General features: G+C 51.9%; 11 protein-coding genes across 11 annotated transcripts; 3 read left to right on the top strand and 8 right to left on the bottom strand.

Moving 5' to 3' along the window:
- Positions 1-247: 247 nt before the first annotated feature.
- On the bottom strand, positions 248-3,048 carry COCCADRAFT_312 (uncharacterized protein; the record flags this gene model as incomplete). Its single annotated transcript, XM_007708302.1, has 2 exons — positions 248-1,021; positions 1,075-3,048. 2 exons carry the CDS (start codon positions 3,046-3,048, stop codon positions 248-250), a joined length of 2,748 nt encoding a protein of 915 aa, XP_007706492.1.
- Positions 3,049-3,618: 570 nt separating this feature from the next.
- On the bottom strand, positions 3,619-5,132 carry COCCADRAFT_313 (uncharacterized protein; the record flags this gene model as incomplete). The annotated part of the gene is made up of 5 exons (XM_007708303.1): positions 3,619-4,171; positions 4,225-4,516; positions 4,580-4,831; positions 4,894-5,054; positions 5,119-5,132. The coding sequence occupies 5 exons, from the start codon at positions 5,130-5,132 to the stop codon at positions 3,619-3,621; spliced, it is 1,272 nt and encodes a 423-aa protein (XP_007706493.1).
- Positions 5,133-6,874: 1,742 nt separating this feature from the next.
- On the bottom strand, positions 6,875-9,748 carry COCCADRAFT_21635 (uncharacterized protein; the record flags this gene model as incomplete). The annotated part of the gene is made up of 2 exons (XM_007708325.1): positions 6,875-6,897; positions 6,958-9,748. The coding sequence occupies 2 exons, from the start codon at positions 9,746-9,748 to the stop codon at positions 6,875-6,877; spliced, it is 2,814 nt and encodes a 937-aa protein (XP_007706515.1).
- Positions 9,749-10,638: 890 nt separating this feature from the next.
- COCCADRAFT_31943 (uncharacterized protein) lies at positions 10,639-12,375 on the top strand (the record flags this gene model as incomplete). Its single annotated transcript, XM_007708362.1, has 3 exons — positions 10,639-10,641; positions 10,709-12,205; positions 12,286-12,375. The coding sequence occupies 3 exons, from the start codon at positions 10,639-10,641 to the stop codon at positions 12,373-12,375; spliced, it is 1,590 nt and encodes a 529-aa protein (XP_007706552.1).
- A 945-nt stretch (positions 12,376-13,320) lies between these two features.
- COCCADRAFT_81167 (uncharacterized protein) lies at positions 13,321-15,519 on the bottom strand (the record flags this gene model as incomplete). Its single annotated transcript, XM_007708439.1, has 3 exons — positions 13,321-15,168; positions 15,218-15,428; positions 15,488-15,519. The coding sequence occupies 3 exons, from the start codon at positions 15,517-15,519 to the stop codon at positions 13,321-13,323; spliced, it is 2,091 nt and encodes a 696-aa protein (XP_007706629.1).
- A 1,648-nt stretch (positions 15,520-17,167) lies between these two features.
- On the bottom strand, positions 17,168-17,422 carry COCCADRAFT_81089 (uncharacterized protein; the record flags this gene model as incomplete). The annotated part of the gene is made up of 1 exon (XM_007708440.1): positions 17,168-17,422. The coding sequence occupies one exon, from the start codon at positions 17,420-17,422 to the stop codon at positions 17,168-17,170; it is 255 nt and encodes an 84-aa protein (XP_007706630.1).
- Positions 17,423-17,647: 225 nt separating this feature from the next.
- Positions 17,648-19,189, bottom strand: COCCADRAFT_81190 (glycoside hydrolase family 125 protein; the record flags this gene model as incomplete). Its single annotated transcript, XM_007708441.1, has 1 exon — positions 17,648-19,189. The coding sequence occupies one exon, from the start codon at positions 19,187-19,189 to the stop codon at positions 17,648-17,650; it is 1,542 nt and encodes a 513-aa protein (XP_007706631.1).
- Positions 19,190-21,576: 2,387 nt separating this feature from the next.
- On the bottom strand, positions 21,577-21,965 carry COCCADRAFT_81447 (uncharacterized protein; the record flags this gene model as incomplete). Its single annotated transcript, XM_007708442.1, has 2 exons — positions 21,577-21,601; positions 21,655-21,965. 2 exons carry the CDS (start codon positions 21,963-21,965, stop codon positions 21,577-21,579), a joined length of 336 nt encoding a protein of 111 aa, XP_007706632.1.
- A 495-nt stretch (positions 21,966-22,460) lies between these two features.
- On the top strand, positions 22,461-22,986 carry COCCADRAFT_31947 (uncharacterized protein; the record flags this gene model as incomplete). The annotated part of the gene is made up of 2 exons (XM_007708363.1): positions 22,461-22,608; positions 22,655-22,986. 2 exons carry the CDS (start codon positions 22,461-22,463, stop codon positions 22,984-22,986), a joined length of 480 nt encoding a protein of 159 aa, XP_007706553.1.
- A 2,211-nt stretch (positions 22,987-25,197) lies between these two features.
- Positions 25,198-26,012, top strand: COCCADRAFT_81058 (lytic polysaccharide monooxygenase; the record flags this gene model as incomplete). The annotated part of the gene is made up of 2 exons (XM_007708443.1): positions 25,198-25,836; positions 25,899-26,012. The coding sequence occupies 2 exons, from the start codon at positions 25,198-25,200 to the stop codon at positions 26,010-26,012; spliced, it is 753 nt and encodes a 250-aa protein (XP_007706633.1).
- Positions 26,013-26,333: 321 nt separating this feature from the next.
- On the bottom strand, positions 26,334-26,579 carry COCCADRAFT_81298 (uncharacterized protein; the record flags this gene model as incomplete). Its single annotated transcript, XM_007708444.1, has 1 exon — positions 26,334-26,579. A coding segment is annotated over one exon (246 nt), but the record flags the coding sequence as incomplete, so codon positions are not given.
- Between the last annotated feature and the right edge of the window lie 426 nt (positions 26,580-27,005).

Here is a 27,005-nt window from a genome sequence, read left to right on the forward strand (position 1 = left end):
GGTCGGTTATTCTCTCCATACCTCTCTGTGCGGGTGGCCGGGCGTTATAACGAAATGGAAACTTGTCGGCAAGCTAGGCTTTTCCCTACTGTGGCTTGCATGCATGATAGGTTCTTTAGGGAATGTGATTCCGATAAAAATGCATCTGGTCTGTACTTTTGAAAGTGTGTGTGCATGTGTACTTGATATGATGTATTGAAGCTCGGTCTTGTGGTAACTACAAGTGTAATAAATTGACATGACAGCACTATGCCCCACCCATTTCGACATCCCCATCTACGTGCTGACTTGTATACCCTTGATGTCCATCCTGATCACTCCCACTGTCGTCATCGTTGTCGTCCTCCACATGTGCACTGACCTTGCTCTTCCTCCTCTTCTTCTTGACACTGTAATCCATATCCAAGATCCTATAGTGCTTCCTGTCGCTTCCCAAAACCACAATTACCCTCCTGTCCTTTCGCCCATTAACCACCAACTTGAGGGGCGTGAAACGGCCTTCGAATACGTGGCGCGTGTGCTTTTCTATGTCCTCTGGCGTCACAGGGATGGTGTGTCGAGAGGAAAGGGACACGGGTTTGCCTTGAGGGAGCAGGCAAGATGGGACTGAAGCGGGGGAAGTAAGGGGGGTGAATGATATCAGCTGTTCTTTTTGATGCTGGTACTGGTGGTGCTGCTGTTTGTGAATCGGTGGCGGCACAGTAGTATGTGTACAAGGCAGAGAGACGATGACGTTTGTTGGTTTGGAGTGTTTCTTGCGGTCGCCATCTGACTGTGGGGTTTGTAACAGAACCAGCAAGTTTTCGTCATCTGCGAATTTGGCGTCGAGGATCTTGGTCGAGGAGTCGGTTTCCGTGCTAAAGTCCAGTGTGGATATGGCGTGGGAGTGGAGATCGCGCGCTAGGTGGGATATACTCTGGGTGTGAGTGAGGCGGTGGATGTGCAAGTGGGCTGGTGTGGATTTTGACGAGAAGAGGATATAGGTTGATATGGTGTCGGAAGAGGCTGTGTCGGAAAGTTTCTTGAGAAGTTAGTATTGTAGTTGACGTTGGACTTGGGGGATATTCTACTTACCTCAGATACCATTCGCATATCTGTCACAATGTTCGATTCCTCATCTTCAGCTCCCATGTCTTCGAGAACAAGCCCCGAGTCCATTTGAATATTGGCCTGCTGCCATTTGCTCACTTGTTTTAGTAAGCCCGTTACACCTGTTGCCAAATGTCGCAGTACATGTTCCAAACACAGTGCCTCTTCCTTGAACGTCGCGCCTTCTTTCAATAACGCAATCGCCCTCTTTGTGTCTTCATAGCTTGCTGCCTCCTTCTCTCGACTTTTAGGATCTAACTGAGCTTCCGGCCCCAAGTAGAGAGCAACATCAGATTTGGTGAGACCATACTGGATATATGCAAGGACTTGTGATACATCGACTCCCGGATCCCGTTGTTCCATTTCAACGCGCGATTGAGATTCCGGCTCTGTAGCCTGGAAATCGATAGTGAAACGCAGCCACTTGCTGAAGCTGTGGAATTGGCGCTTCTCTTCTGTTGCATAGAGCATAGCGGTATGAGCGAGCAGCCTCATATTTTTCAGCGTTTCTAGAAGTGCTGAGAAGTCGGTGATGGGTCCGCTGAAGATCCAGTCTCGATCATGAAACTGCGCAAGACCGCGCAAACGTGATATGACAATAGAGCAGCGGTCCAACGCTGGGATAAGGTTCTCGTGAAGAAGGGCAAGAAGTGTTGTAAAGGACGATGTGACAGTCGTGTCCCAACGCTTATGGCCTGCTTCTGCCAACTCGTCGACCAGCCATTCTTTCATTGTAGGGTTACAATTTCCTGTACATGCTATATGGAACAGATTCGTGACTAGGTCTCCCAGCTCTTTCTCTTCGAGGGTTTCGCTGATGTTCATCATAAACTTGCGCGGTAAATCTTGCGCGTGTTTGAAGAAAGCTCTGATCCGTTGCAGGGTTTGTGTGATATATAGAAGAAGGTTCTGTAACTGTGATGTTTTTGCGGCTATGAGATGGAGGTAGATTCCCGCGGTAGGGATGAAGTTGAGGGTGAGCGGAACAAAGGCGATACTCTTTCTTGCTGGTGATGCGGCAGAGATTGTCCGCATCAAAAGGCTGTGAGTACAGCTGTATGGATGGCTTGTATGTAACAGCGGCATCTGTAGTGTGTTCCATGCCTTTGGCAGTTGGACATTGACCGTTTCTAGCGAATCGTATATTGATGGATGTACGGTCCCTCGGTCAGACAAACGGATGAACATGTCCACAGAGTTATGATCCTTCAAGTGATGTGAATGCAGTAACGAATCCACCTCGGCTTGAGAACCAAACGCACCGGAATCTGCTTGCGATATGCGCATGAACGGTAGTGCTGGTGGGAGCGGTATCGCAGGAAGCTTGGGCAATAGCGCTTCCGCGTCCATCATCGCAAGTTGATCTGGCAGGTCGGGTGCAATATCCAAAGTTTGGAAATCTGGCTGTCGCTGCAGAAAATCCTCCAACGTTGTGTCGTCCTTGAAAGCATCCCAGTCTTCGGTTGTAGGGTTCCCGAATGCATCAGTCTTTTCAGAAGTGGCGCCATTCGTCTTGGACATTAAGCCTGTCCTCTTTTTTACAGCATCGACATTGATGAAGTTCAGACCCCAGCCCATACACTTGACCCGTACTGGAGCCTCTTCCGTCATGCTACCACTTCCTTCCTCGACATCCGGTAGCATGACATCTTTGTGCGTAACCTTGCCTGTTTCTGCACTGATCAGATCTGTGCTCCCATCGCTCCAACTAACAGCGATACTTTTGCCGTTGAATTCCCACTGCATGGCATCGACGCACACATCCTCGCTCTTTCTTTTCAGACCAAAAGCTCTTTGGCCGTTGATTCTGTAGACATCGAGACTCTCTTCATCCGTGACTACTGCAACAAGATCCATGCTAGGGCAGTAGGATATCAGGTGCGGGTGAATTGGATGTAATAGGGTCTTTTCCGCCTGTAGCAGCAGCTGCCGCTCTTGGGATGGGTTTGCAGTCACCATGATTGCTGATTTGCTGGCCTCGAGGGCCGTTGTGTGGAAAGGGCAAGAAGTTGGGGTGTGTATTCAGTGCTTGTGATTTGTTTGTAGAAGCGCGTTCTAGTCTGAACATGACTAGTGCAGTCGCGCTATCACGTTCGCAGATTACTCGTGCCTTGTCACACCAAAGGAGACGCGGGGCAATATTCTGGTAGTTAGCACTTTGACACAGTAGCCACAATCCCCATCTGGCCGCCTCAGCTTCATGGTTGCACAAACGTACGCGTCTTGATGATTCGGAATATGAATGTCTGGTATTCATCTGTGGAGAAATGATACCCAGCATAATCGCCGGGATTCCTCTGGGTATCCATGTCATGCTATCGTAGTACAAATACAAGTGGCCGGCACCTTTAACTCGGGGGCCATCTCCCAATCCCTCAAACCAATACTACAACAAGAGCCGTAAACGCCACTGTGCGGTGCAATGTGTTGCACAAACCATATCTAATTCCCAAGTCACGAAGCGGGCAAGACACACCCATGTACGACCCAGGATAGCAAAATTCTCTATGCACACACTTCATCGTCCTTCTATCGACGCGCTGAATGATTCCTCTTTGGTTGCACAGACTCTTTCTGTACCCGCCCTCTGCCTGTCCCACTGAGTCTGCCACTCAGGCGCGTCTCCTCGTCAAAGCTGGGTCGCTTTGTGTTGCGCCCACTTTCCAGATCGTCATCGCTATCACCGGCAAGATCGCCCAGCTCGAACTGATTCTCAGCATCGTAGTCGTGCATCAGTGCGCTCCTGTCCCCCGCATCTGCATAGCTAGACCTGCTGTTTCGGATAACGCCATTGGACTGGTGCTCGTAAGGATCTCCGCTGCGTCGTGATTGCATACTGCGTCTTGTAGGGAAGCCAGAAATGGCATCAGATGGCGGACCGTCGAATCGAGAGCCAAGTGCTGGGTCGGCGCAGGGGTCTTCGCGCGATAGGTTGAGAAGGTATACACCAGAAAAGATAATAAGAAAACCACAAAGGAGAGAAATAGTGTTGACCGCAGACGTGGTGTTGAAGCCTTGGAACAAAAGACAAGAAGCAACAAGTGTACAGGTAGTAAAAGTAACATAGTAGAGGGGATTCACGCTAAGTCGCAAAAGTTAGTACATATGGACGGAGCATGTAACATGGAGACGTACATATTCGTGGAAAACTGGCTCAACGCCTTGTTGAAGTAGTTCATCTGAGTGAGGATGCAGCCGACTACCAAGATGACGAAGACGTATGTCGAAGGATGCGTGAACTGGTTGTTGCCCGCAAATGTCATCTTAAGCGCAATACCGAAAGCCTTGATGAACATGATGGAAACGGAACCGGATGTTGAGCAGATGGAAAGGTAGATGAGGGGGTTCTTGCGACCGTACTTGGGCGCGATCTTGTAGATCATGAAGACGCAGAAGACGACGCAGAAGGCGCAGTAGAAGAGGAAGCCTGTAGCCATGCCTTGTTAGTCGCTGCTGTACAAAGGCATATGGGAAGCTGGGATAGACGTACCAGGCTGTAGAGCAAGGTCCAGAATCTCCTCGACCGACTGAACCTCCTTGTCCGGCGGCGCGTGTAGTACGATAATGACGGAGCCGATCAGACATATTGCGCAGCCAATCTTGCCCAAACGACCCAATTGTTCGTCCAAAAAGTACGAGCCGAGGACAGCACCAATGAGGACAGAGAGAGCTCCGAGGGGGGTCACGAGGATGGCGGGGGCGAAGGCATATGCAGCGAAGTTAAATATCTCGCCGAGTACCACTGTAGAGCAAGTCAGCGCTGCAAAGGGCAGTGGCAGCGTGTCGCGATGTAGGCGCACTCACTGGTGATGATGCCTGCCCACCACACGGGGTTCTGGAGATATCCAAAGCCGTCTCCGTCGAAGCCATGCTTCTCGATGGAGGCATTGAGACCCTTTTTGGTGATTACAAAACTCGCGCCGATGGCCAGGGACGAACTCATGGCCAGCATGAGCCCTATGTATCTGGCGTCACAGTCAGTGGCCCGTCGTCGCTGGCGGCAGGGCGATGCGGGCGCATCTAACGTACTTGTCTTCGACCATGATGGCGCCGGGTAGAGGTCTATGCGACCTGTCTCAGCGGAATCGCGACCAGAAGATGGAGGGAGGAGTGGACGGGTCGCGGTGCAAGACTGGAGTCGAAGAGGTGTGTGTGGGAGAGGGTGTGCGCGGTGGAAGCTGCTGTGTACGGGGTCCGAAGTTAGGGTGGGTTGGGGAGCGCAGCGTGGCGTGGCGGCGGGCTAGACGCAGAGGTGCAGTGTGGGCGCAGGCGGGTTATCGATAGGCCTCCGTATCGTGACCTCGAGTGCCGAACAGAGCAACGCGGCGGCTACCGTCGTGCACTATTGGTAATGGCGTGTGCAGAGGGTGCTGAGGAGGCGACGCTGCAGCAGCAACGATGCAGTCTGGGTCGGGAATGCTTGCGCAGAGGCGCTGCGTGTTTCACCAAAGCACGGCCAAGGAACCTGTGCTTGACTGTGTCGTGTCGAGCAAAGGCGTCTTGGAAACGAACGGACGAAACGAAGACAGATGCGATGAGGGCAGCAGGCCAGGTCGTCACAGTCGTTGGCGGTAATGGGAGTGAGTGGCTAGTAGTGGTACAAATGGAGAGAATGGTAGTAATGGTAGTAGTACATAAGGAGCAGCGTCAGGCCAGAAAAAGAAACAAGCGAGCGTCGTGTCAAGGCAAGAAAGCGTGGGCGTATGCGAATGTAGCCATATGTAGTAGTATTGGTCCGTCGGATGGACATGGACAGTCTGCGCCAACAAGGAGAAACACCTGTCGGGCCTTGCCTTGCCTTGCTCGTTCCCAGGTGGCGTGCCACCCTCTACGACTCCCCCGGCGCGCCAGTCAGCCCGCCCCAACGTTTCACGGCCGATTCACTCAACGCAAAGGTCATAGCTTGCCGATCCCTTTGTCACGCAGTCGACGCGGCCTCTGTCTCTACTACTTACCAACAAGACGCCCAACCATTCATCCGCCTCTCAATTACATGCCAGAGCCCTTGGCCTCGTGTCAATGTGCACCCTCTCCTCTTGTCGTGCACCCTCGTAACTATCTACATCTCTCCACCACGTGGCCCGCTGAGGCTGTCGATAATGTTTAAAAAAAAACTGCGCCTCGTCATGCCGTCTTTAGTCGCCCCAAAATAGCAGGCCTCGTAACCCTCTTCCCCACAACCTGGTCACAAAATTATGGAGAGCCTAGACCATTCGTGTCATCATCGCCTGCAACCGGAGCCTAATTTCCTAGGCCACGCTGAGCAATCGTCACAAAGAGCTGCAAATAGTAAAAACCCCACATTAGCCTTGCAGTCTTTTATTGAGAATCTCAACATGTCTCTACGGCCTTATGGCTACGTTGGAGAAAAAAAGCAAAAAGTGCCTCGAAGCACTTGGGTATATCGCTCAAACTGCCTCGCGCCCTCTATTCCCCTCCACCCCATCAAGAACAAAACGACCATGCAAACAACGTCACGTCAGTCGTTGTTCGCACTACAAACCAATCGCCAGCCAACCAAAACCAGTGCAAAAGTCACAATCCGGGAAGGTGGTGCCGGGGTATAACAAAGGAAAATCGCCAGAGATTACCTTCCCTCTTACCTTTTGCCCCTCGCCAAAGCCAGAAAAAAATAAATCAAAATCTCGTCGTGCGTTGCAATATCGGTCCTACAGTTAGTATACACTTGTATTAGTTCAAACTTGGGTAGATTCCAGGATGGCGTGTCCATGTAACTGCTTGTTAGTATGTCTGAAGACCCGAAGACTCAGAGGACGGGGCGCCTTCACACTCGCGCGCGTTTGGCGTCTACATATACGAAGTCAGCGTTTGCGTTTCGCTTCAAGGGTAACCAGGCCATCGCCGTACCTATAGAGTCGGATGCAATGTCCACTCCATGTCCAGCCTCGTCGATAGATCGCTTGCGTCCTTGTGAAGACACATCATGGGCATCAGTAGACGAGGCCGTCGTAGGATCTGCAGCCGAAGACGTTGCACTGCCGAGCTGTCCAGCCACGCCGTCCTCTTCGTCTTGAGCCTCGACATTGTCGTCTTCATGTCCCGTCGTCGTCTCCGCAACGTCTTGGCCTAGGTTCTGGTCGACAGTCCACTGCGCATTGTCCACATCCAAGACATCATTCGCGCTCGTCGAGTAATCGCCATCCGTTGCAGTGTTTTCACCACCATTAAAATCTTCTCCATTTGTGAATTCCGCCTCTGTTTGTTGCACCAAGTCCTGGTATTCATAGCCGCCATAGTCTTGGTTAGCATCGCCATCAAACTCAAAGTTGGTGCTGTCGTTTTGGACTTCATCCGATTGCGACTCATCAGGGTCGACATCTTCAAGGGCTTCAAGGGCTTCATCGTATTCCCAGTATTCATTGGGATCACTGTCAAAGTCCTGCTCGGCGTCGACGTTAGGGTCTTCTGTGGCGTCGAAGCTGCCTTGGTCCTCGTCTGCGTTTGTTTGCTTGCCAATACTTGGCGATCCTGCAGCAGGTGACGGCCTCTCCGCGTTGGATGTTTCGTCGCCTTGCACAGTGGCGGGCGAGGGCGATGGCTCAGTATGAGGTGCTTCTTCAACCCCCTCGACAGCAGCGGACTCCTCGTCCTCTCCATCACTGTAATCAATAATGTCGCCTTCCTCTTGCAAGCGACGGGCCTCCAGTTCCGCTGCAGTCTGCTCATGAGACTGTGAGCGTGTCTGTTCAGGGTAGCCTTCAACCCTTTGTGGGTTTGTAGAGATTTCACTAGAACTAGGAGGCTGTGGTGCGTGATCCACATCGACATCCTCTTCATGGCCTCCGGTAGACACGTTTTCAGTCGCAGCCTCTACGCTTTCGCCAACCTCAACACCCCCTTCCTCGACAGAGTCTTGCGTGCCATCCTCTTCATGACCATACTCCTGGCCAGGATCTTGCTGAGGCTCAGCTGCTGCGTAAGTCTGTTCATCTTGATTGTCTTGATCCTCTAGCTCAGGTTGGTCTCCTGCATGCACTTGGACATTGACGTCTTGCGGAGCCTGGTTTTCAATATTGCTTTGCTCGTTTGCATCTTCTGCGGGCCTAGCGTCATTCAAATCTTCCTCATACGTTTGTCCGTTCGAACCTTTCTCTTCTGATTGCTCACTCGCATCTCTCTCGTGGCTGTCTTCCTCATCATCCCCATGTTGCAGCTCCTGATCCTGGACCTGCTCCTGTTCTTGCCCCTCAGTATCCCATTCGGTGTTTTCCTCGGCTGGAGGATCAAGAGGTGCACTATGAAAGTTAGTCTCGCCTGCAGCGATAGCAGCTTCGAGCCCAGAGTAGCCACGTCCGTTGTCAGCATATCTTGCTATGTCTGCGAGCAAGGTAGCGAAGCGTGGGCGATACATCAAAGTCACGTAAAACGAGTCTGGATCGTTGTTACCATCCTGTTCATGGAGCGCATGGTAATAGCCCACGAGGCGTTCGAGGGAGATGGCTACGCAAGCCGTGTTCTCTTCAAACAGCTCCATGTTTTGAAAGTGATCAAAGCGGAAGCCAATCTCCATTCCATTCAGCACCTCGTGGCCCAATGCTGAACGACATGCTTGGAAAAGATCCGACATGCTCGTTTTGGCCACTGATACGTCAGCAAGGAGCCAGTCACCACTATTCTCATAGTCATGCTGCTTGAAAAGCCATAGCTCTTCGCCCATGCAATTCACAGTGACAGGTGGTAGCTGCTGAAAAGAAGCATCTTCCCCATGTTCATTGACTTGAGCAGATTCATCATGATCATGGCGAGGAGGCTGCATGTGATTGTGGCCACTTTCGGCACTTGCATGCTCCTCTTGGTCTTTGAGCGTAATGCCGCCATCGTCACCATCAGTCTGAGCATCTTCTTCATTGGGATCAGCTGACTGAGCACAGGTTGAGATCTCATTGTTATCGCCTTTCGTGCTTCCGTCAGCAACGACGTCAGAGTGCGCATGTGGGCTCTGTGAGTTTTTGCTTGTGTTCGTGGACATTAGAGCTTGTAAATCAGCAGGTATTTCGTCCTGGTGGACTGGTGCATCCTGCGCCTGTGGGGGTTCGTTTTGCTGAGCGGGCGCATCATGGGTCTCAGAGGGTTCATTCTGCTGAGCAGGCACATTCTGCATCTCAAGAGGTTCGTCTTGCTGAGCAGGTGCATCCTGGACCGGACCCGGTTCATCTTGCATAGAATCATGTTGCTGTAACCAGGGTGAACGAAGCGCTGTGTCGTGATAATCATCGTCCTCTTCAGAATAGTCAAGTAGGTCTTCATCTTGGACTTCAGCTTCCACCTGAGTTGCGGCGGGGTCGGCTGCAGCGGGCTGTTCGGCAACGGTGTCGACGTCGACGTCGACGTCAACATCCACATCCACATCCACATCGACGTCTTGATCTTGGTAACTATAGTCCTCTTCAATGACATCCTCCTGGTCGACCATGTAATCATCATTGTCACCGCCGGGAGCAATCTGGGCATCCATTCCATTGGCCGAGGCAGCATCGCCGATAGAGACATCATCATCCGGGCCATATGCAGGCGGAGGCTCTAAATCCAATTCGATGTCACCATCGTTGTAGCCGAGAATGCCATCGTCCGAGTGCAAGTCCATGTCATCGGCTGCAGTGATGTCGAAACTAGGCGTAGGATGCGTAGTAGTAGCCATGATAGCTGTGGGATGGCGACAAAGGGGTTTGTGGGTCTAGGTATGTATATCGGTCGAAACGCGTAGATAAAGGAGCGTGGGGAGCGCGTCAGAGCTTGGTGCAAGTCACAAGGTGGCGATGCAACAAAGCGCAATAAAGGGACGCAAACTTGATGGTGGGTGCACTGTGGCAGATAAAAGCTAGAATCGCATGGTGAGGCGGTCTCTGATAGTTTTGCAGTCGTGAAGATGTGGACTGAGTGAGGGTGAGGGTGATGAGGACAGTGTAAATGAGACAAAGTGCGCACAGCGGTGTTGGCGCTAGTACGGGAAAGAAGAATGGTGGGAGCGGGCAAGTGGCAGCAGAACGTGTACACTACGTGCACTTGGTGTAAACCTATCGGAAAAGCCGGAGCGGCCAGTGTTTCTGTCGTATCGGTTTAGGGCTGCAAATCTGAGCGCACAAGAGAGGCTGCCTAGATGCGGGATTCGCAGTTGAAGAGTTGCTGGTGATGACTATTAGAGGGCATGGGCCGGAGAGGCTACTTAACAATGGCAGCCGGCGCTAGGCAAATGCGCGTGCACGTGACTCCAGGTGTCCACTTGGAACCTCCAGGTGTTGCGACTGGGTGCAGCTGCACCTTAGAGGCGGTGCCTGTCAACTCGCCTTCGTAATACCCAGAGACAACCTGCCCGGTCTTGCTAGCATCTTTGGTTGGCTCTGCTACACTTTGTTCCTGGAACCTGCCTTCAAGATACGCTTGCTGTCTTGAACAACTGTCCGTCTCAATAATATTCCCCACCATCTCCAGCAACGCGGCTACACGTCCACAACCTTACCACCCAAGTCACCACTGCTTTTCAGCCTCTCCCACCTTCTTCCCAATATCACCAGGTAGACACTAACCACAATGGTATGCAATTGTACACGACACATAACAGTCGACCCTTTGTCCACCCGCACCAAGCTGACGAAGCCAGGTGGTCCTCGCGGCTTCAATATGCACAAGAGGCGGCAAGGCAGTCCTCTCGCGCCAATTCCGGGAAATGCAGCGCTCCCGCATTGAGGCTCTCCTCGCTTCTTTCCCCAAGCTCGCCGACAGTGGAACCCAGCATACCACCTGCGAACAGGACAACGTGCGCTACGTCTACCAGCCCCTCGACGAACTTTACATGGTCTTGATCACCAACCTACAATCCAACATCCTCCAAGACATCAACACTCTGCACCTCTTCGCTCAGGTCTGCTCCTCGATATGCAAGTCTCTCGACGAGCGCGAGATTCTCAAGAACGCTTTCGAGCTTCTGACGGCCTTTGATGAGATTGTCACACTGGGATACAGGGAGAACTTGACCATAAGCCAGATCAAGACTTTCTTGGACATGGAGTCACACGAGGAGCGTATTCAAGAGATCATCGCACGGAACAAGGAGCTTGAGGCTTCAGAAGAGCGCAAGCGCCGGGCCAAGCAGCTCGAGATGCAGCGCAAGGAGATGTCGAGATCACAGCGAGCAGGCGGAGGCATGGGAGGAGGTATGGGAAGTGGCATCGGAGGTGGAATGGGAGGTCGATCGCCATCGTATCCTACCTTCACACCCAGCGTGCCCACGACCAACGTTGCCGACACCTACGACTCGTATGAAGCCGAGAAGAAGAAGGCGTCGAGCAAGCCATTGGCTCTCGGCAAGAAGGGTATGCAGCTCGGCAAGAAGAACAAGACCAGCAACATGTACGAGCAAGTGACTGGTGAGGTCGCGCCAGCTGAAGAGGAGCCGCTTGTTGCACCTAAGCCAAGTGCATCCGCTGTAGCAGCCCCAGCGAGCGCACGCCAATCGACCTCGACCGACCGCGAACCTGTTCATATTACCACCAACGAGACCATCTCGGCGAGACTCGACCGCGAAGGTCTTCTTAAGTCGTTTGAAGTCAAGGGCGAGATGCAACTCAAGATCACTGATGCTTCTTTCACTCAGGTCAAGCTTGACCTGGCTACAGGAGACACTCGCGGCGCTCAACTTATGACACATCCAAAAGTTGACAAGACAGTTTTCAGGAACGACAAGGTCATCCAGCTTGCCGACACAAGCAAGGGCTTCCCATCGAACATGGGTATTGGCGTCATGAAGTGGAAGCTGGCACCACGACCAGACGATATCTCGGACCCACCCATCACATTCCGCGTCTGGGTTGAGGACTCTGGTAACATGTACAACATCACAGTCGAGTATGAGCTTACTGGTGGCGACTCGCTCAAGGACGTCACCGTCACTATTCCTTACCAGACGGACGAGCCCAACGTGTCATCTTTTGACGCTGTCTATGAAGTCAGCGGCGACAGCATTGAGTGGAACATTGGTGCTGTTGATGAAGCGAACAGCTCCGGCAGCTTTGAGTTTGAGGCTCAAGCCGGCAGTGACTCTGAATTCTTCCCCATGAGCATTCGCTTCAGCAAGAGCACACCTTTTGTGGATGTAGATGTAAGTCTTTGTTATGGTCATCATGCTTGCTTTCAAAAAAAATAGGCACAGTAGAAGGAGTATGCTAACCAAGACTACAGGTCTCGTCTGTAACCCTGCTCTCCATGGGTCAAGAGATCAGCTTCTCCAAAGACGTAAAGTCTGTTGCCGAAAACTACACCATTTCATAAACAATGTCATATCTGTGTTGAAGTCGCAAACGGAATATATTGCCAGCAGTAAGGAGTGGACAATTATGCTGAGGAGGGTAGCTTCCCAGGGCTCTTCCTGGGAAGCTAGATGTAGAGGGGTCCAGATAGACTTGAAGCTGGAAATGACATGAATTTGTGTTGAAGGACAAGATTATGACGTGCCCGCCTAGGTGGAAGCCGATGTATCATTGCGTAGTTGCACAGCATATAGTCGTCCTGCTATGTGAAATGAACATGTCGTGTGTTCAATGTTCGACAAGGAAAAAGGTTGCCGACCAAGACAAGGAACGCATGTAACACTTCATTTCCACAAAGTGGCCATCTACTTATTCTCATGGTGGTTTTTGGCCATGCATTATCTGCAAAGCAAACAAGCTTGCATGCAAATGTTTCTGCACCCACCGCTCTACTGCTTTAGGTACAATACATGACAACAGCACCCACACATGTTCACCACACAGAAGAAGAAGAAGAAGAAGAAGAAGAAGAAGAAGATACATCAAGATATCCAAAGTTATATTGCACCCAACTACTCGCTTAATCCCGCTGTTACAATAAACAACAATAAAAGTCGTCAATGGTATATATATATATATAATAAAAGAAGCTATAGACAGCCCGAAAAAGAAAGATTGGGGGAGGGTCGATAAGCGTGGACAGTCCCCCCCCCCAACCGCCCCGGGAAAGAAGAAGAAAAAACAGCAAGGTATCAAAAAAAAACAAGCAGAAGCGGTGGCTACGCGTGAAAAAAAGCTCAGGAATTTCTAAGATTTGTAATCGGCCGTCAAGATCTCGAGATAGGTAATGTCATGATATCAAGGTATATATATATATGAGTGTCGAACCCGCGCGCGCATAATCGCATAGTAAGGCAGAGCGCACAGGAATAGAAGCAAGAAGGTGTGTGTGTGGGATCTGGGACTTTCAGATAACGGCATCACCGAGGAAGCCAAAGTCCTCCATCAGGGCATCAAGGCGACTAACCGCGCTCTCCCTATGCACACTGATATTGCGCTGATGCATGATTCTCTCTACACCTCTTACTTCGCTCTCTGCCAGCGTACTCTTGCTCGTTGTCTCGTCGGCGGGCAGACTGTACTGGAAGCCGAGGCCGAAGCAAGCGGCTTGGCGGCGCGAGGAGCGGCGCGAGGAGGTTGTGGAGAGGATGTGGGGCGAGGAGGGGGGCGAGGAGAAGAGGTCGGAGCCGAAAGTTGAGATGCGGAGTTCGGAGAGGCGGGGTGGGGTGGAGATGCGGTGGGTGGAGGTGGTGTCGTCTTGGTCGTAGTCTTCTTCTTCGTCTTCGTCGTTGTTGTTGTTGGAGGAGGAGGAGGAGGAAGAGGAAGAGGGGGAGGATGGGGTGGTTGTGGTGGTTTGGAGCTGGATTTGGGAGAGGAGGTGCGAGAGGTGGGTTGGAGAGGAAGGGGTGGGGTCCGCGTATGAGTAGCGGATTAAGAGACCCTGGGGCATCTCGCCATCGCTGTCGTTGCTGGTGAGGGAGCTGAAGGTTGGGGAGAGGACGATTTCATCGTCGTCTGAGATGGGGGAGGTGTAGCCGATGGAATCGTTGCTCCAGGTAGAGAAGTGGCTGCGGGCTTTTTGTTGAAACTGCAAATCCAAATCCAAATTCAAGCTATCCAGGCGCTCTTCGTCATCCGCTTCTTCAAACTCGTCTTCTGACTGTTCGGCTTCCGAGTTCGTGGTTGGAGAGCGGTTGCAGGCGTATAGGGGTGCGGGTATTAGGTAACGGGGAAGTGCGGGAAGCTCCTTGTCGAGGAGCGACTTCCGGAATGTTGGGTTGGGGCGCTCGCCATGGCTAGATGTAGGGCGCTCGTCTGGCGTTGGGGCTCCAAGGTAGCTTGAGGGGCGCGATAAGATAGGGGCGGATGGGGTGTCATCCTCCACCACGGTATCCTTCTCTTGAGGGTTTTGCATCAACTTGGGTGAGGTGAGCCATGGATCGTTGGAGAAGAGATAGTGCCGTGTTCGCCGTGTATCTGCTGAATTGGCACGAAGTCTAGACTGCTCGACCTGGAATTCACTGGTGATGATTGATGAGGGCACATGCGATCGTCTGCGCGTAGGGCGCTCCTCGATGGCCGATAGCTCGGCAGGTCCAAAAGCCGAGTCTAGATCAGGGTCCACAGGATGTGATGCTAATGGGGAGAACTTCTTTCTCAATGAAGGTAAAGATCGTTGCGGCGTAGTTTCTGGTTGTGCTTCTCGTATTGATTCAACTGATGGACGATACATTGATAAAGGGATGAGATTGAGATCTTCTCCACCACTGACAAGCACAGGCGAGCTAATGTCCAACTCTCTGGGTTTCGATCCATATCGATTTCTCGAGTTGGCTCGTTTCGAGGCTAGCTTGTCTTTGAGGGCCTTGAAGTCTGCGAAGATGGGAGTAGAAGGCAAGTAGGGCGATGCCGATGCACTTCGTGCATGGCGCACATTGTGCGGCGACAAGAAACAATCCATGGGTGCATGTGTAGCAGACCGCGGGGTCCAGGGCGAAGGCAAAGGAAGCGTAGATGCCTCTGGAGTCCCCGTTGGCCGTGCAGAAGGATGCGACCTTGGAGGCGTAGGTGGAACTGGCGTAAGATATCTATCGTTGGGATTGCGTGTAAAAGCGGAAGTCGTATCGGAGGCGCTGCGACTGTGTCCCTCACGAGGTACATCCAGAACGTTGAGGCGTTGACCTGGCAGAAGAGGGCAAAATGTCGTAGACTCTTCAGCAGGGTTGTGGAGTTCCTCATCACCATCAACTTTGTACTATATTACTGTCAGTTTCCGAAGCCTCTTAGCAGGGCAGATAACCTACATAGTACCAATATGTGCCACCCATCTTAAGTGGTCCGTCCCGTTTTGGTGATTGCTGGGTCAGGTCTCCGTCGCAGATAATGTCAGAAAAAGTAAAGCAACCTTTCCATATATTACGGCCCCCGCGTGAGTCGAGTTCCAGTGGATATGACCGGGTAAAGTTATCCCAGGATCCAAGTAATACTACACTGCGTAGTGCGGCAGGGCAGTGGCTTGATACGAGGGTGAGCGACGGGCACTGAAGTAGGAGGCACAGAGGGGGTAGACATACAAGAGAAAAGTGTGGAGCGTGGTGTTGTCCATGGCCACGATAGCGGAAGAATCTAGGCTGATAACGGCAAGGCCTGTCAACTTTGAAGCGCGTATGCGTCTAAGCCCTGGCTCAGTCTGAGGAGTTGCATGGGACCAAGAGTGTCAAATATAGAAGTCCATGCAGAAGTATGTGTTGGATTGTTTGAGCCTGGTCCTTGTGTATGGCCGCGTCAGAGGAATGTCCAGGAAACGGGGCAAAACAATTCAGTGATTGGTGGGCGCAAGTCAAGCGTTTAGAAGAATGCTGAAACCGAGTCCTCGAGGGCGTATGTCGGATTACGGCGAGGCTGACCGGGGGAGGCACACGCTGCCTGGGGAATGGAGAGCCGGCCTGGGAAATTTCCGCAGCAAACAAAAAAGCCTCGATGTTTTATGCAGGCTGTTGCCGACCGGCAGCACAGTGTTGGATTGTGGAGACTGAGGCTCAGTTGGGGAGGGCCAAGATTGGTGGGTTTGGCGCCTGTGGATGATGTTGGTATATAGGTGGTGAGGGGAGGATGCAGGCTGAGCGCTTAGCATCGACGTCCAAATCGCTGAAATGTCGGCTAAGTGAAACACTCTATGCGAAACGGGCCGAGGGGCCTGTGTATACTGAGTAAAAGAGGGTATGAAAAGGAAAGAGAGCAGGCGGCGGATCGTAGGTCGGAGATGTAGGTTGTTCTGTTCGGGGGGGAGCCACCACGCGAATGACAGCCAGCCACTGGCGCCTTCTCGCTATGCCAGGAAGAAGAAAAAGGGCAATGACAAGCAGACGAGGGCTTTTGAGCAGATGGATTTAGATGCCTGATTCAAAACACGCCAGATTCTGAGGTGCATTATCGGGCTTATGCGATGATGCGCTCCCGTTGGCTGGCGGGGCCGTCCACCAGAGAGGAGACTTCAGCTCCTTCATTTCCTCAGCCGTGCAAACTCCATGACGGCAGAGTGTTGCCCTCGGGGGCACATGAGGCCATCGATGCCGCTAGTATTTACCTTGGAATTGGCACCACGACGGATAGTTTGGGTCGCGCAGCAGCGGACGGGCCTGGTTCGTGTGCGAGTGCAAGAGAACGAGAAAGGGTGCGCATAGGGTTCAGGAAGTCAAGCCATGGGCATGTTGTCCGCGGGAGGAGCTGAAAAGGTACGGTAGATCGCATCTTGCTTGATTCAAGGCTCCCCTGTCGTCGCTGGCCAACGGCATCCCAGACACGATTCAAGGGAGCGCGCGGTTACGCTGGGGGCCGCCACACAGTGACGCTTAACTCGCAGGCCCCTGGCACGATCGTCTCCTACCGACCAAGCGACCCACTCACAGCAGGTCGAGCGTCCACGAGGCGTTGCAACAGCATGGTCGCCGGGTTTCCGGTCCTGGTCGTTGCTGAGGACACGGCATGGATTATCTCGTGGGGGCTGTTTGCTTGCTTCTCTCCACCACGACCATGACCATGACCATGACCATGACCACGACCACCATTGGCATCACGGAGCCGGCTCCTCATGCGACCCCGTTCCCACCAACGGCGAGCCTCGCCCCAACCCCAAGGCCAGCCTAGACATGTAGCCAAAGCATGTGGCCGTCACAAACGCCTGACAGTCGATAGTGTAGCGCTGGTTGCGGCACAGGTCTCACTGCTGAGCTGGGCATGGCCAGTCGTTAGTATCACCAGGCCGAGGCCTCCCTTTGCATTGCATTGCGTTGCATACCTTGGAAGCGGAGCCTGTTACGTTGCCATGACGGCCACGAGAACCCTTGGTGCCGGCATCCATCAACCCTGTTTTGTTTGATTCTGCTATGCTGCAAATGCAAACGCCTACGTCCGGGAGCGGGTGCGCGCGTGTCATGCACAGCCTGTCTGTGTTTTTTTGTTGTTGTTGTTTTTTTTGCACATGGACGGGTTTGGTACGCTGCAGGCATGTGTTCCACCTCACATCGTTCGTCCCTTGAACACATGTCAGTTGCATGCAGGGTCACTTGTCGAGCAAAAGGACAAAAAGCAATGACGACGTGTCACAGCGGGCGTTGCCTAGCAATCTATATGACATTTGTAGCATATGGTTTCAAGCCCTGGTGCATTGACGGGCATAGGATGACTGCATTTCCGATAATCGTCCGTCCGTGACAGGACTAGCCTCCCGAGTTTTACTGGAAACTCGTCTCCAGCAATGCCGGCTTGCGATCTTCAAGATCCAAAAGCATCTGCCCATAAAGCCCGTTCGCCCACGAGAACCATTGCCTTGACCAATCACTCGCGTTGAACGAGTTTACGCTTTCATGAATGAGGCCCAACCCGTCAGTGCTGCTAACGATTTGCCTCAACTCGTTCACAATCTCAGCATCGTCATTACTCGTTAGGATTCGTACAATGGATGCCATAGGCCACGCCTTACCCAATCCTACATGTGGTCCGCCAATTGCGTTGATAACAGGCCCCCTCATGTAATAGGGGTTTGTTGCGCTGAGAACCAAGTTGCGCGTGTTGGCATACGTCTCGTTATTGACCGGGTACTTGTAAAAGGGCGCAGAGAGAAGGCCCGGAATGTTGGCGTCGTCCATGATGGTGCGTCCGCCATACCCGTCAACCTCAAACGCGTAGATTTTGCCGAAAGTCGGATGATCAACTGTCGCATGCTTTTCAATGCTATTGCGCAGTGACTCTGAGAGTGCAGACATTCTCTGCGCAAGCGCTTTGGTGTTGGTGCCATTCAACTTTCCCATAATCTCAGCAGTCGGCGCCAGGAATGAGCTAAACATCATGTTGGCAGGAATAAAGAGTTGGTAGATGGTAGAATCGTCACTAGGCCTGAATCCACTTCGAATCAAGCCTGTACCATTGGCGACTGGATTTCCGATTCCATAGTTGGAAAACGTCTCGGTAGCTAGTACGTTTGAGCGCTCAAATGTATATGGGCTATCCAAAACAGCTCCGTCCGCACCATATGTAGGGAGCGTCATATCATCTGCTACGTTGAGAACGGCTTCAACAGCCTGTGCCCACTTGAATTTCCCAAAGAATTCAACGTCTCCTGTTGCCTGGTAGTAATCGGCGGATATCTGCAAGAACGCCGCGAGCGAGTCCAGCTCATACTTGCATTCGAATACACTCTGGTTAGAGTATGTAGGGTGGACCTGATCTGTATTCGCGTAGTCGTTGGTGGCTGGAGGGATACCGCTTTCGGTGGGTGCCTGAAATGAGTTGCAATATGGAGATGTGAGCAGGTACCGCGCCTGCAAGTTGATGACACCGCGGTATAGACTTGCAATGGAATTGGCATCGCTACTCGCGTTCAGCAGTGGCAGGTAGCTCTGCATCTGATTCGATGAGTCGCGTAACCACATTGCATTGATGTCTCCAGTAATGACAAAAGTCAATTCTTCTTCTGCATTATCAGCAGCATATCCCTTCCATTTGATGGCCGTGTCGAGCGTATTGGGATATGCATTCTGGAAAAGGCGGTATAGATCCGGATCCTTGATGACGTCCTTCATGCGGGTGATGAGGTCTTCAAGGCCTTGGGATTTGAAGGTGCGGCACTCTTCTGACGGCCGTTGGTAGGCAAGACGGTACTTGCCTGAGCTTAGCGGCTCATGTACCACTTTCGCGTAGTCGCTGTATTCTGGGCATTGTGCTGAGACTAGCAGAGGCACGCTGGAAAGCACACCGAGTAGCACTTTGTTGCGCATGTTGCAGTCAGGTAGCAAGATGGACCTGCAGTATTAAGGAAAGGGAATGTAGAGCGAAGGTGCAACGAAGAGCAAGCGGGAGCTCCAAGCCGTATAATGGCCTACAAGCACTTACATATGTATGTAGTACTACATAACCAACTGGCCATGGTTACGTTACCTGTGCTCTTTTCGCCGTAATGCATTCCGAATCGGCCCTATCCCCGCTCACGGATGGCTGTGGTAACCTCTGTTCACGGTAGCATGGCTGATGTGAGCCTCACCGAACTATTCCAAGCACTCATGTACTTTGGCCACGCCGACGTCACTCCGCTGACGATCCGGATCAAAAAGTGCCAGCCGATAGTCGGAGATTGTACAAATGAAGAAGGTCAAAGACTATCGGTGGCCAGCAATTAGTGCATAGGACTAGTCAGATGACTAGATGCGGGGAAGTCTTGGTGCTTTTGGTTGCCATGGCTGGGGTTGAGAGTGGGACGATCAGCGGGGGCGGCAGGCATGCCTGTTCTGGGCACGATAGTAACTACATCTACTGTAGTGGTGGTAGGCATAAGTTTTGTATGCAGAGACGTTAGAAATGATGATGAGGCTCTTCTTCGAATAAACTCCATTCCTGATTATTACAGAGAAATACTAGTTACTGGTGGCCCATATACATAATTCTGGCCTACCACCTCAGTACTACAGCAGCGATGTAACTCAAGATTGGCGGGGAACATACAATAACCTCTTGCTTTTCCAAACGGGCTTACAGTGTTCGGAAAGGAGCTCTGCCTCTGGATACCCAGGTATTCGGTAGTTGAAAAGAAGACATAACCGTAAGGCGTTAGCGTGAGGGGTGATCCTGGGCAACCTCCCAACAACGTTTTTGATTTCATTAGCAGCCTTTCTAGATAGCTCAAGCTATGCAGTACTATTCCTCTCCGTCCAGCAACTATCCGCCAGCCTATACCAGCCCAGCGGCCAGACCCAAAGAAAAAACAAGGCTGGGGGTTGGACAACAGTGCAAAAGCCGTAGTAGATGGGTCCCAGCTATGTCATAACCCCCCGTCGGAGCAACTCCGGCTGCAAGTCTCCAGAGAAGAAAAAAAAGCATTGACATGTCCATGTCCGGGAGACTTTTGTGGGACTAGGCGAAATGATAGGGCAGAAAAAAGTTTCAAACCAACATACCAGTATATATACAAATCAGGTACGGAGGATCCACTTCCAGTGCGACATGGCGGCGCAAAGAGATGACCCGAATAGTGTAACCAAGGCCGGCCCGGTTGCGAAAAACTGCCGGAGACGTGGTGGAACGCGTAGTCTCCACGCAATGATTCCGCACATTGGTGTTGCCTCTTGTTATATAGTAAACGGGAGGGATCCGTTCAGATATTGGTGTTTCCTTTTTGATTTTATCTTTTTTTTTTCGCCAAAAGCAGACGATCATCTTCTTCCTTGGCAAGCGAGATTTGGTAAATGCTGGTATACGCGACCATCTTCTAACGCGTTGTTCGGTAACTCCTCATTGCACTACAGGCACGTCTTGGTGCATGTCGCAACAATTACAATATCTCGATCATCTCTAGTGTATCTATGTGTTAGGCTACTTGGGGTGAGAAAGATGTAGTTAATCTGCAGGGTCTTGCGTTCTACATGTGTAATGCTTATTATTTTAGTCCCATGTTGGAAGCATCTGCGATGCGGTGGACCATGCAGCATGTCGTCTAACGTGACTAGTTGTCGGTGTTTACCCAAGAGACTTTAGGAGATGCGGGTCATTGTAATGCACTTCACCATGCTAGTAGTAGCCAAGGCCAGGAACGTCGTATAGTTTGATGACTTACAAGGGAACATCATCACAACAGCAGCATGATCACAAGGAAAGAAAAATCCGACCTGGATTACATGGCCCGTTGGTATAATCGGGCTGAAGCTGGAACTCCTACAACACTCAGTCGCGGCTTCTATAAACCACCTCATCCCCACTTCATGGTCCGTCGCTGGAAGTTGAGCGCCCGTATCTGTGTTCGGGTAAGCTTTCCCCCCTAGGACCTAGACACTATCGTAACCGCTCGTGAAGACCTTAATCACATTGGTCGGCAGCACCGCACTTGCGCCTCTGCAGCTGATACTCGGACAGTGCGAAACGCAGAGCGAACCCGCAGACTCGATGCAGATTCTTGTATCGAGTCCGTACTACCTCTTATCCATACTGGAAGGGTGCGTATATGCACCGAAAACTTCTCGAAATAATCACATTCCGTGCGCCTTGGGGTCGTAGCATCGTGCATTCTTGATCGTATTTGAATGTTTAGCCAATATGGCTACTACGGTGGCATCTAGTGATGGCATCGTATCTTATCTGACTGCATCAATGTGCAGAAAGTTGCTTTGTTTGTGCATCATCCATAAGTGGTGTTGCTGGCGCTACTAGGGTCAGCGTCGGGACATGGTGAGGGGTGAAAGTGGACAGGGCTTACCTTGGACTCATGGGTGCATGGGCATGTTGTTGTTGTGAATAGTTTACGCCCTTCATCATTCCCAATTGGGGAAGCCTGGACCAGTTGCGCTCTCTGACTTCGCGCATGTAGGCGTCTTGCTCGGGCGAGCGATTGTAAAGAGAGGCCTCTAAATCAGGGTCTTTGCCATAGAATCGGAAAATGGCAAAGCCGCAGCATACAAGGCCACCGGCTCCGAGAATGACGAGGAAAATGATGAGAGCGGGAGCGAGGTTGAAACCCATGTTGTCTCTCTTTTGGAGGACCACGGAGGGTGGGGCGAATGGAGGCATGATGATGGTTGTGGTGTAGTGCAAGTGGGCTAGTGTAATAGCGGGGTACAGCAGATGGCAAATAGTCGATGGTCGGGGCTGAGGGAGCGATTGAAGTTATGACGAGGAGAGGGCAGTGAGTGAATGAAAAAGAGAGTGTTTGGATGAAAGATGTTTTGTGAATGGCGAGGGCCTGGTAGAGCGGAAGTGCCGGAAGATGCTGGAGGGTGCGAATGGACGAAAGAGAGGGAGCCAATCGTATTATGCTTACGATTACCGAACACGATGATGAGGTGATGTGGCCAACGTCACACCAAGCCAGCAAGAGCAATAGAGAAGAGCCGTGGGGAGGGTGGGAAGAATGGATGCCTTGGCGCAAGCCGCTTTGGGTGCCTTGGTGTAGCTATATACTCGAGTCCGCCGTGCGCGCTGACGGCTGCGCCCACCTGCCTGCTTGATCTCTTGTCTTGTCGATGCCGCAAGCTTTTCTTGCCAAACCGCCGTACGTCGTATGTAATGGGTTGCGTCGGCCTCGAAGCCTTAGGTCTTGTCGATCGTCTCCCATTGGCTGGGCCTGGGTTTCGCCCGCCGCAACTGGCTTATCCTTCCCCACCCGGTCGACGTCGAGCTGCGTCGTCCGAAGCTGTTGGCGTCCCAAGAACGCGTAATTCACCCACCCTCCTTCACCCCAGCCCGGCCTACTATGGAAGATACAAATAAGACTTGCACGGTGCAAAACAGTCCCAAACGGCCATCACGCCCAGCCTATGGCACCCTCGGCCGAGGCGCAGTCTGCCTTAACCATCCGGCATCCCTTCTGTTGTTGCGCCTTGCGAGCCCTGCGGATTGCTCCGTCTCACCCTCTCCTTTCTTTTCCCAAGGTCCGCCTGCTCCCATTGCTGCTGATTGGGCTCGCCGGTGGTTTTGTTGTTCGTCCGCCTCAGTGGCTTTCTTGGGTCCGCCCTGGCATGACGCGTCATCCCCACCATGTTTTCCACACTTTCCGAGCTTCAAAAATAGCTGCTGGCCACCACCAGCATAAACATTCTCGAACCCCATTCTTGACCGCGCATACCAGCCATCACTCCACTCCCCGGCCTCCAAAATGACGATGCGACAGCAAATGACGCAACCAATTGCCCGTGACACACCCGATGCGCGTCGTTCGTCGATCGCGGGTATCGGTCAGCACTCACCCGCGCGGTCCTAGCGCGTTCACATGCAGCTTATTCTCTGCCTGTCCCGTCGTTGTGCTTTCCATCAACGTCCAAGTATCTAGTAGTAGCCGCGTCCTAGGCGTTGCGACATGACGCGATATCATATGACCCTCACAACGTGTCTTTGCGGTACCGAGAAGCGCGATGCTTTTGTGCAGGTACTAGCTGTTGGGCACACTGGATCCATGGCCCTGCACAACCCTTCTCTTATCGCAGCGCCAATTCCAGCACATGGTGCAGCTGCTGAGACCAAACTTCTTCAACCTTGACTTTGCCTATGCAAGACTGTTATTCGCCCACTCAGTACATGATACCCTTGGCGCCGAACGAGAATATGTCCGTTCATACATGCACATGTATGTACGCAGTAGGTCCGTCGTTTCAGGGCTGATACAGAGCACGTGCGGAAGCTACTCGTTGTGTGGATCCAAAGACTGTGTACTGAACATAGGGACAATTGGGAGCTCAATCGCCCTAATCACCCATCCAAATCAGCGACACCTTTGTAGTAAATACTTGGCCAACAACCACGTAATCATATTTCGGTTTTCCATATTCGTGATCCTTGCCTATACCAAGAGAGCCAAATGTGGATACCAACGTTTGAAAAGACGACCTTACTACGGCGCGTTCCGGGCTCCTGAACTTAATCTGTAGCATTTCGTGTTACAAGGCAGCCACCCAATCAGCGCACAAGGCTTACCCAGTGGAGCAGAGGACAACGCTGAAAGCTTCTCAAAACTTCTCAAAAAGCCTTTGAAAGCGTTGGCGGCATGCAACCTGCGATGTTCTTAAGCTGCGAAATTCCCAGGCAACATAACTACCCAACGCCGGACACATGCATCTACCACAACTACCCTCAGACACACCAAATCATACGAGAACTTACTTTCTAGATAATGCTGCAATCAAATGTCAGTGTTTTGAATCATGAACCTAGAGTTCATGATAACCTTCTTCGAGTCCGACGCTACCAGAAATTCGTCGAACGCAGTGTGCCATTTCGGGCAGAAGGTGCCTGACGTCAAGATTTCCTATTTGATATCCTCCCCAATTTGTTTGCCTTGGTTGTTTCGACCATCTGCAGGCTCAGACTCATGGCACCTTGGTGTTGTACGAATGTGGTTGAAGTTCGGTTGAGCGGTCCGCGCCTCTAATCTATTCAAATTAACCTCCACAAGGATCCACACCCTATCGGACATAACGTGCTAGCACGAAAGCCATTCAAGATCATCATGCTAATGCTGCGAGTAATACCTTCCAAGCTCGTGGATTAGAAAGTTAGTGCATGTCGGGTAACGGTAGTGCAACAGCTGACTGCCGTGCATCGGCTGTTGACATTAGAGATGGCTGTCTGTAATTGTACTGAAAGCGATGTGTTGCGATTGTTGACCATTAGCGCGACCGTTGGCTACCGGCTTGGCCGTGAGTCTACCGAGACCGATTGTAAATTCATGCGGCCATGATCCTTCCGTTAATGGCCCGAAAGAGATTCCACTGTTTGAACTTATGGGAATGGCATGTTCCACAATAGACTCAATGAGGCTGGCAAATGGCTGGTGACCTTGCGAGTAGGCGCCACGCCCCTAGCCGAGAATATATTGCCTAACACCAACGTGTAGGAGAATATTGCACCAGCGATATTAATCCTGGCCCCATTTTTACACACCTGGCCTATCACATCGACAGAACCCAGTCACAGGACTGGAACCTCAACGTTCAGTCACGTTCTAAGAGTGTGGCGACAGGGGGTGACCTTTCCACAATCGGATGGTCCACAATTCAGAAGCCGGGGAGACAGGTGCTTCGAAATGAATCTTTTGATTGCAAGGCGTACGGAAAACCTGGTCCAAGGTAGGCGGAGGCGTTGAAAGAATGACGCTAGAAGAATGGCGACGAGTATATGAAGAAGAAGGAATCCAGCCTCAAGGTCTTGCTCAACAGGAACTTCTCAGCAACAGCCTCTTTACTTCCACTCTCTTCTCTACATTGTTTGAAACGATCGTTTTCACTCCACCTTCTCAAACACCACCATCATGCTCTCCCTCCTCGTTCTTCTTGCGCCCCTTGTGGCAGCCCACGGTCACGTTGACAAAGTCATCGCCGATGGCAAGGAATACCAGGGCTGGAACGCTGCTCTCAAGTACCAGAACCCCATTCCTGCCACTGTTGGCTGGCAGGCCGACAACCTCGACAACGGCTTCGTCTCTCCCGATGCCTTTGCTACCTCTGCCATTGTCTGCCACAAGCAGGGCAAGAGCAACGGTGCCTATGTAACCGTCAAGCCAGGCAGCAAGGTCACTTTCAAGTGGGATACCTGGCCCGTCAGCCACGTCGGTCCCGTCCAAGAGTACATTGCTCCTTGCAACGGCGACTGCGGTTCCGTCAACCCTTCCAGCCTTCAGTGGACCAAGATTTCATCCAAGGCATGGAAGTCGGGCAGCAACCCCGGCAAGTGGGCTACCGATGACCTGATCGCCAACAACTTCTCCTGGGACATTACCTTCCCTAACGTTGCTCCCGGCAACTACGTCGTTCGCCACGAGATCATCGCGCTGCACGCCGCCGGCCAGACCAACGGTGCCCAAGCATACCCCCAGTGCGTCAACTTCAAGGTTGAGGGCTCTGGAACCGCAAAGCTCAGCGGTGGCACTCCCGCTACCAGCTTCTACACTGTAAGATCAATATGCCCTTCACCCGATTGACATACCAGAGCACTGCTAACACAAGTTAATAGGCCAACGACCCTGGTATCAAGTTCAACGTCTTCACCTCCTTCTCCAGCTACCCTGTCCCCGGCCCTGCCGTCAAGGCTCTGACCAAGAGGCACGCCAAGGACCTCGAGTACTAGAGCACCTCCATGCAGTGCAGGGAAGAAAACAAACTACTGCATAACCTGCGTCGCGAGTTGATGAAGGGCAAGCCGGATAAAGTCACCGTAGCGTGGAACTATCCCAATCGCTTAATCCTCCGTGGAGAAACTCCCCCAGTCTTTGTCTTCACCAATTTTTCTTTACAAGACAAGGACTATTGTAAATAACGAACATTTTTTTGGCGGAAAGAGAGAAACGGCCATTCTTGTCTATACTAGTTAAGTTTTTTTGTAAAGCATAAGCGTAAAATAAACCACACCATTTGCATGTTTGCATCAGATTTTCACCTTTTCCCCTTTTTACCCGAAACAACTTAACACAGCATTTAAGACAGGCGTCACGCAAAATGGCATGACTGCAGAGTTTTGACACGCCCGAAGCACGATTTGCGAGCAAGGAAAATCCAGCTCCCCCCCCCCCCAATACGCGCTACAAGAGCACCAGAAGAATATGAAACACAGACACGCCTCCACCCTCCCGATTCCGCGATTCCGCGTATGTGCTTTGGCTCGGGGCAAAAGTTCCTTTTCTGTCTTTTGCTTCCAGCATCTTCGATCGATCGCTTTGGCGCTAAGCCGTCATGCCCTGGTAGTAAGTACGTTGTGTTCTAGGTGTCCACTAGTAGTCAAATGTGAAACTTCCCCCCCTCCTCCCTCCCATCTTCTCCACTTTTCTAAACCGCTGTATACGTACGTACTTGCAGCTACTGTTTTGGAGTCCTTTTATTCTTTTTTCTCTCTCTCCACTTTCGTTTTTGCTTGTTTTTTTTTGCCGCGATCTTGTATATATCCTTGTGCTTAGTATGGTGGTGATATACGCGCGACGGGTGTGCGACGATGGATCCCTTGTGGAAGGGCGGAGAAGGGCGTATGTGAGCATGTGTGCATATGCGTGTGCGCGGTTTTCTTGGCTGCGGGGTGCAGGGTGAGTCTGGATCTGGATGGCTCTTGTGTGATGGTGGTGGTGCGGTA

The sequence above is a fragment of the Bipolaris zeicola genome, assembly GCF_000523435.1.
Source record: "Bipolaris zeicola 26-R-13 unplaced genomic scaffold scaffold_1, whole genome shotgun sequence".
Lineage (NCBI taxonomy): Eukaryota > Fungi > Ascomycota > Dothideomycetes > Pleosporales > Pleosporaceae > Bipolaris > Bipolaris zeicola.